Source organism: Necator americanus, chromosome X, assembly GCF_031761385.1.
Source record: "Necator americanus strain Aroian chromosome X, whole genome shotgun sequence".
Taxonomy (NCBI): Eukaryota; Metazoa; Nematoda; class Chromadorea; order Rhabditida; family Ancylostomatidae; genus Necator; species Necator americanus.
This window is the reverse complement of record NC_087376.1, coordinates 8,850,264-8,858,078: the sequence shown is the minus strand read 5'-3', so window position 1 is coordinate 8,858,078 and position 7,815 is coordinate 8,850,264. Positions and strand designations below refer to the sequence as shown.

The 7,815-nt window shown below is 45.7% G+C and overlaps 2 protein-coding genes across 5 annotated transcripts; both read left to right on the top strand.

The window, feature by feature from the left end:
* Positions 1–2,017: 2,017 nt before the first annotated feature.
* On the top strand, positions 2,018–6,215 carry RB195_021908 (uncharacterized protein; the record flags this gene model as incomplete). 3 transcript variants are annotated; one of them, XM_064208843.1, is made up of 5 exons in its annotated part: positions 2,018–2,143; positions 4,232–4,382; positions 4,574–5,044; positions 5,293–5,479; positions 5,537–6,215. In XM_064208843.1, the coding sequence occupies 5 exons, from the start codon at positions 2,018–2,020 to the stop codon at positions 6,213–6,215; spliced, it is 1,614 nt and encodes a 537-aa protein (XP_064064724.1). The 3 variants fall into 3 exon arrangements, with proteins under 3 accessions (XP_064064724.1, XP_064064723.1, XP_064064725.1); XM_064208842.1 differs by having other exon boundaries at positions 4,574–4,940; positions 5,240–6,215; XM_064208844.1 differs by lacking the exon at positions 5,537–6,215 and having other exon boundaries at positions 4,574–5,448.
* A 140-nt stretch (positions 6,216–6,355) lies between these two features.
* On the top strand, positions 6,356–7,006 carry RB195_021907 (uncharacterized protein; the record flags this gene model as incomplete). 2 transcript variants are annotated; one of them, XM_064208840.1, is made up of 1 exon in its annotated part: positions 6,356–7,006. In XM_064208840.1, one exon carries the CDS (start codon positions 6,356–6,358, stop codon positions 7,004–7,006), a length of 651 nt encoding a protein of 216 aa, XP_064064721.1. The 2 variants fall into 2 exon arrangements, with proteins under 2 accessions (XP_064064721.1, XP_064064722.1); XM_064208841.1 differs by having other exon boundaries at positions 6,473–7,006.
* Positions 7,007–7,815: the final 809 nt, after the last annotated feature.

Below are 7,815 nucleotides of genomic sequence, written 5' to 3'. Positions count from 1 at the left end.
TCAAGTGCAGATCTCACACCGAATGCATAGGACGAAATGTTATCCCAAGCCAAGTAGCAAGAAGACGATAACTAACGGATTCTCTGCTCATCCTTCGCAATTTGAGAGTTCGACAGTACGAATTTTGTTTCGTACAAATGCGTCCCGGGAACAGAAGTAAAGGAGAGCTCACGCGGAAAATTGTGGTCCATAACGGCTACAGACCAATACGAGTTAAAGCAACGTAGGAGCACACCCCTTAGTAGAAAATAATAGGGACTTTTAATCTGCCCCGAGAGCACCAGAATGAATGAATTGAAGAATACCACTCAAGTTTTCGTCATGAACGAAAGAAAGTAGAGAACTTGACAGTTATTAAAAGAAGACTGTCTTCGTAAATTTGATGGTCGATACGTCGGCGTAGAGCCGCACGAGCCGCTGGCATCTTATATGCAAGCTGGGGAAACTTTGGTAAAGAAGCAGCTTCGCTGAAGTTGAAAAGGCGAAAAAAAGAATTAAAGGATATCCGTGTAGCCCTTCACTAGATCGGGTAGTAGTTGCATCGAGGAGGGCGGTGAAGAAGGTTACCCATTAATTTTCCAGAGTATTTTTATCCATCGACCTTTATTCTAGCATGGTCGACAACCAAAAGTAGTCGTCGTCCCACCATAGGAGAGAATACCATCACAGATCTTCATCGTTCGGAATGTCGATGTGACATCGAGCGAAAATATCATCATATTCATCTGATGGAATAAAACTTCCATAGTTATTTAATGGAAAAACGCAGCTCTGCATTGTTCAAGAAGATGAGAAAACATCATATATATATATATATATATATATATATATATATATATATATATATACGAGATTGAAAACTGCGCCAACCTTCTCACTTTCCACGTCGCACAAGTTCTTCAAGTTTGTAATAAGTGGATAGCCCTGAAGAACGCTAGGTGAGGGACAAGGATGCGAATGAAGGTAGATTATTTGCACAGTTTCAACATTAAACGAAGTAAACTCGGCCTGCAAGTGTCCTTCCTCACTTGCACCGATTCTAACGAGGCAAAATTGTCAGCTTAGTATCTCTTCCAGAGGTGAGACCATAACCATGTAAAACCCTGCGTTCAGAGTGTAGAGCGTGGCCAGCTACCTAAATGAGGTTCGAATGCGAAAAAAAGCGCTGAAAGAGAGTCAGACGATATGTCCTGTTTGACGAAGCCTGCAAATAAGAATGAAATAACGAGTGGTTGTACACCAGGATCCGTTTAAACTTTTCTACAGTTAATGTGATGAAGATGCGCTTCAATCAGAAATATCCACAGGTTGCACCATGGGGCTCAAATAAAATGAATACAATTCTCCATTCCTTCTACTCGATGCAGAATAATCAAGATATTACCGCATAAACCGCAAACCGTTGCCGCATAAACCCCTTTCAAATCGAAGAAAAAGTAGTCCGTTCTAATTATGCGCAAGCTAGGGATCACCAGTCAGCTATAGCTTTCCGTCTTAACATGGTCAAGTTTGCTCTGCGAGATCTGGCGTTTTCGTAGTGGAACGCAATTTCGGCCCGCTGTTCATGTGTGCGACTGATGCCTTCACCTCACCATTTGAAGAAAGCAGACGTCGAGGTTAATAATTTGACCTCTGGGCTGGAACTCTCACTTCATCCCATTGCTAGAATACCAACGGGAGAGGAGCACCGTTCTTGGTGGATGTCTCGGAATTAGCTAAGGCTCGTCATTTCGATCTATCCACGAACTCTTTCTCACAGGGTTTTCGTAAATGATTTACGTTTCATTTTTAGTGATGAATTTTATGGGAAAGCGAAGTTTCTTCTGATGAGAGTTAAGGCTCTTCCTTCTCGCAGCATTGAACGCCGATGGGAACGTTTTTAGACATCGATTGAGTTCCTGGGCCTTACCAATCTTCCTTCGGTCACACACAATGGTGACATGGTGGAACCCAAGCGCGATCGCTGACACACTGGTGATGGCATGGGTCTCCACTCCACAGCGCGCCTCGTTTGTCCATGCCCACATCCAGTGGCCGACCTGAACCAACAGAAGCATCCAGCAAACTCCCATGGCTCTCTAATTTGGCGAATCATGACCCATACATATCGAAAGATTGCACGCTTGCCCTATATTTGGACAAGGTTGGTGTAGGCTTGTGTTGCCTTCAAATCAGAATTGTGAGAGAAGAGGGCGTGACGATAGCGCGTCTGGTCAAGATGTGTCATTCTCGCAAGTGAGAAGCAAACCGTTGTACGGTAGTGAGCGTGGTGAAACCCCAAACCATTTTCTCCTCACGGCCGCTAGATCATGGAACGTAGGCGAGAAATACGAGTTCATCAAATACACTGGAAGAAACTTATCCGACAATGCAACATAAAAGGAAGATGAGTGACAGTATCGCGTACGCTGGAGGGTGACGAATGAAAGGAGTTGAACATTTGTACTTAATGGATAATGATGAAGAGGAGATGCAGTTGGTACGAACAAGAATTGGAGAAAATGCTAAGAAAAAGCAGATGAACGAAACAATTGTCTTATTTAGTGGGATGTGAATGACCCAGAAAGAGAAGGTCAGCTATCTTTGTGCCTCGCTTAGAAGAACTGATAGCTTCACATAAGTGCTACTGGAGTAATTGGTACACAATCTGTGGACGTTGTTGCTTGAACTACATCTCCACAAAGTTACATGCGCGACGCGTTGTATACGTTCCGCGTTCCGATGATAGGTTACTCAATACACGTAAAAACACGTTAATAGAAGAAATACTCGCACTCTGGAAATAGAATTGTCATAGACTTTGACTTGATTGGTCTCATCTCTGTACTGGATATCAAATGGTCAAAGCGAGAAAAAAACCAGACTATTTTCTCAAAAGCGCAACTACTCTTTTATTCTTGAAGACTATTTTTCAAATAGGAACTTTTCTTGGTTGGGAAATAACCTATCGAAAAGTGAGTCGGCCGGAGATGTCACACAGCAGTTAGGTGATCTGTCTGGCATTTCTGGCCACATTGAAACAAACAAATAATTACGACACATCAGCGGAGCAGTTAATCATAAGAACTGCGATGAAAAACTTTTAAGAGTTCAGGATGATAGAATTCTGAAAAAATGGAGTTAAAACAAAAGGACCTATAACTATGAACACGTGCGATGCTTTTGCCTACAGCTTGCTTTGAAATTCTATTACAACTCGTTACAGTATTCTCCAGCAAGAGCTGCTGTGTCATTGCTCGCGAACATAGATGTTCTGTTTTAACGTTACAGCTAAAGTTGAGTTAAAGTGAATATAGGTTTACCCCGAGAAAACAAATAGAAATCACCTTTTTCAACTTCTTGAAGTCCTGCACGTTTGCTCCATTAAGCTTTAGATATTGTTTCTTTTCTTTATTTTTACCACTCTTATGTTTTAGCTTCCTCTTTTCGAAATAATTTCATCCTAAACTGCTTGATACTTTGCACTTCTATTCTTAAAGTTATCTACTCAGTAGATGCTTCGTTATTCTTGGTTTGCTTTCGAAAATAATGGAAAATTTGGCAAAATAACGCTAATAAGATCGTTAAGCTGTGGCGAGGCAGAGCCTCAGGAAGCTGTGGTATTACTGCCTGGCTTGTGGGTTGCTCTAGCGCAGAGGACAAGTTTTGAACCACACAAAGTGAACTGAATTTGATATCACTCGATAGATCATTTGACCAGCAAGAGGATTTTCTATTTGAAATATAGAAGTGTTCTGTAAGGTCTATGGAAATCACAGCTTGGCGAAAAGAATCAGATCTTTTTCTATTTAGGCCATCTGAAAGGTATCATTTTAGACATGAGAGTTCACAGGGAATATTAGGTTGCAGGATTTTGAGGCAGCATACCACGAATCAGACGTGGTGAAGGAACCCATGGGAAAAGATAGAGATGGGATTGTAGATTGTGGGATCTGGAGTTGTTCCGCTCAACTCTCCTTAATAGTCAAATAAAAAGAGGTGGAAAACGGGGTTTTTTACGACTATTTGGTGAGCCCTCCACAACGGTTTACCGCCTCATAGTGGCGTGGAGGTCGAACTGCAATGCACAGCGGAGGTTCGTCCTCCGGCAGGGTCTCCCAAGCTGAGAAAGAGTTCGACACATTCGACATTCCGACTTCTCGGAATCGGAAGCCTAGCTAAGAGTAAACCACTGCTAAGATTCACCACCGTCCTGGCAAAATGTCACAAGGTGGTTCCCTGATCCATATAGGTTGGGCGACGACCTGTGGTGAAAGCTAAGCTCGCCGTGGCATGGCTGCTTAGTTTGGGGAAAAGTCTCTTTGCCACTCCAGCATATTCACTGCCTCAGTACCCTGCACACAGGGCCCTGCCGTCTCAGACATCGAACGGTATGGCGACCGGTGAGAGGTGATCAAATCTCAGGTTGCTCAGGACGTCACTGATTCTGGATCAAGGCGACACACGCACGACTCGCCATGGAGACTGTCTCAGAGTGTGTACTTACAACGCGAGAACAGTCTTCACAGACGCTGACCTGCATGCCTTTCTCGGAGCTGCAGAGCGTATCAAATTTCACGTGATTGCTCTGCAGGAGAGCAAGTGCAGAAGGAGCGACGTACGAATGACGGTACACTCGCCATTCGTGGAGGGAAGGTTCCATCGCAAAATGTAGGCGGTGTTGGTTTTGTTGTGCACCCATCTGTTGTCCATCTCGTCAATTCTCACGAGATCCTGTCAGCTCGTTTGGCCATTCTTCGCCTCCACCCTCTGCGCCAAAAATCCATCAGTATCATGAACTGCTACTCGCCAATATCAGCAGCTGATAAATCCGATTTGGACGCGTTTTACGAGGAGCTGGAGGAAGTAGTCCGCAACGAAAAGTCCTTCTACAAATTCGTTGTCGGAGACTTCAACGCAAAACTAGGGAAGGCCACAGAAGAGGAATACAGTATTGGAAGGTTTGGACTAGGGGACCGGATTGAAAATGGCAATCGTCTCGCCGGGCTGTTGTCCGCCGCTCGCCTCTTTCATGGGAACTCTCTTTTCATGAAAAAAGATCATCGTAGGTGGACATGGGAAACGCCCAATGGCGCGACTCGTGCGGAGATCGGCCACATACTCACCAACCGGAAGTGGTGTCTACTTGACGTCTCAGTAGTACCATCCTTTTGTAGTGGTTCTGATCACCGTCTCCTTCGTGCGAAAATACGAGTTAGCCACACGATGGAAAAAAAAACATCTGCTATCGGCAACGAAGGAGAAAAGAAGTCGTCTACGACGATTGTGTACTCGAGGACTCCTTGTCCCAAGGTGACTGGCACATCGAGGAGGACCCAAACGTGGACTACGAGATGCTGCTCAGAGGATTACGAGCCTGTGCTGAACGTGCCTCGAAGCCGCGCACGACAAACTTGGATCGAATTTCGAAGACTAGCAAGGAATTGTTGGAAAGAAGAAGGGCTTTGAGGTTTGATCCGAATGCATCGCACATTGAGCGGTTAGTAGCAAACACTAGCTGCAGAAAGGCGTTGCAGGAGGATCTTTTGAAGTCCAGGCAGAAGAAGATTCTAGAAGCAGCACAAAGAAGAACGAGTCTAAAGAAGTGCCGCAGGGATCTCCGCGAATATAATATTCCGCTAGCAACCTTGCTGAGCGAAGATGGGACTCGCATGTCTTCTCGTCGTGAGATGGAAATCATTACGGAGAGGTTCTACTCGAACCTTTCCCGTTCATCAACTCTTGTGTCAAGCCAAATCATCCCCACTGGCGAAGCTCCACCACGGATTCATCCTTCGAAAGTACGAGTCGGTATCAAGAGCATGAAACCTGGCACAGCCTCCGGACCTGATTTTATATCAGCAGACTTTCCTCGGGCTGGTGGCCATCCGCTTCATGTAATCTTAGCAGCGCACATGACATCCTACCTTCAGAAAGAAAGGATCCCAGACCAGTGGAAGACCTCGCGAACCGTTCTTATCCATAAGAAGGTGACCGACCTTCGGAACTACCGTCCGATATGCTTGTTGAGCGTGTTATACAAAGTATTCACCAAGATCATTCTCACGCGCATATCTAGGACGCTGGATGAAGCCCAGCCTCAAGAACAAGCTGGATTCCGCCAGGGGTTCAGCTGCTTGGACCACATCCAGACCGTGTCGAGGGTCATAGAGGTTTGCCGGGAATACCGCCTGCCCCAGCGCTGGTCGATCAAGGTGTGGACGAGTCGTATGTGAGGACATTAGCCCATTGCTACGATCGATGCACGACTAGGATATAGCTCTTCCACCGCCCTCTCACCATACCCATTGGAAAGGGGGTACGACAAGGCGATACTATATCGCCGAAGCTGTTCACGGCTGCATTGTAGTGAATAATGAAATCACTATCCTGGGAAGAAAGGGGCATACGTGTTGATGGAAGATTTCTTTCGAACATTCGTTTCGCCGACGACATCGTTCTTTTTTCGAGCAGTACCAATGAAGCAGAAACGATGCTCAACGAATTGAACGAAGCAGGGAAGAGAATAGGACTACGAATAAACAGAAAGAAGACACAGTTCATGAAGAACGCCCACTACGAGGACGGAGGAGTACAACTTGAAGGCTCCCACATCGTGGAAACTCCGTCATACGTATACCTCGGACGTTCTATGAACATGGAAAACGAATTGAAGGAAGAACTGAATAGAAGAATGAGAGCAGCATTTGCAGCCGTCAGGGAAGCTACGGACCAACTGACGGACCAAGATCTTCGTGCCCATTTGTTCGACTCGACAGTCCTTCCAGCGCTCTGTTACGCAGCGGAGACGTGGACAGACATCGCGGCCACGTCTACGAAGCTACTTAGTACCCACAGAGCCCTTGAGAGATGTCTCCTGAAATTTAACCGGCGCACACAACACCTTGCCGGTCTTCGCAGCTCCGACTTAAGAGGAATATCCCGTCTTTGCGACTCAGCGGAATATATATCGAAAGCGAAACATAGATGGGCCGGTCACATCATGAGAAGAATCGACGATAGATGAACTAAAAGAACGCTAGAGTGGATCCCAAGGGACGCTGAACGCCCCCGAGGGAGACCGCCAACGAGATGGGGTGACGTGTTCGCTGTACGGATGGACCAGCTGAAAGCTCAGCTGGATACGGCTCAAGGACCTCGTCAACGTCACTCACGAAGCTTGAGAACATCTTGGATGACAATGGCCAGGGAACGAAAAGAGTGGAAGAGATGCTGGGGCCCGCACGTCCAGTGAAGATGGGCCATCTAAGTATCTAAGTAAGTAAGTATTTGATGCGCCACCCTTGTGCACGCGCCGCATCCAAGTGCGAGCGGTCAGAAATCAGTGGTATCTTCTCAGCAGCCTATTCAAACGAAAGCAATTAATAGACTGCAGAGAGGACCGAAACGTACACATAAAAGCACGTTCTTACGTACCTCGTGGGAACAGAGCGGTTCCCAAGCAAGTTTTTCTAACGACGAATAGAGAGAGATGAACCTCCCCGGATCTCGCAATATGCAACCCCATCACTAGGTTTCCCCACGAATTCCCTCACCACGTCAGATTTGTGACGTGCTGCCTTCAAACTCTTATCATAGGTCTGCTAAATACTGGAGTAAATAAGAAAAGAAAGCAAAGTTTCCATTTGATCTCGAGTATCTTCTTTAAAAAAATGTCTTACATAGTGGAATGTTGTCGACAATACATAGTTCTGATAATCATAGCAGGGAACAACGAAAATTACTAGCGCTGTCCGAAAAAAGGGACAAATAAACAAGTAATGGGCGGCTAATCACATTACCCTCTGGGGCATGGTTATGGTCTCATCCCTGGAT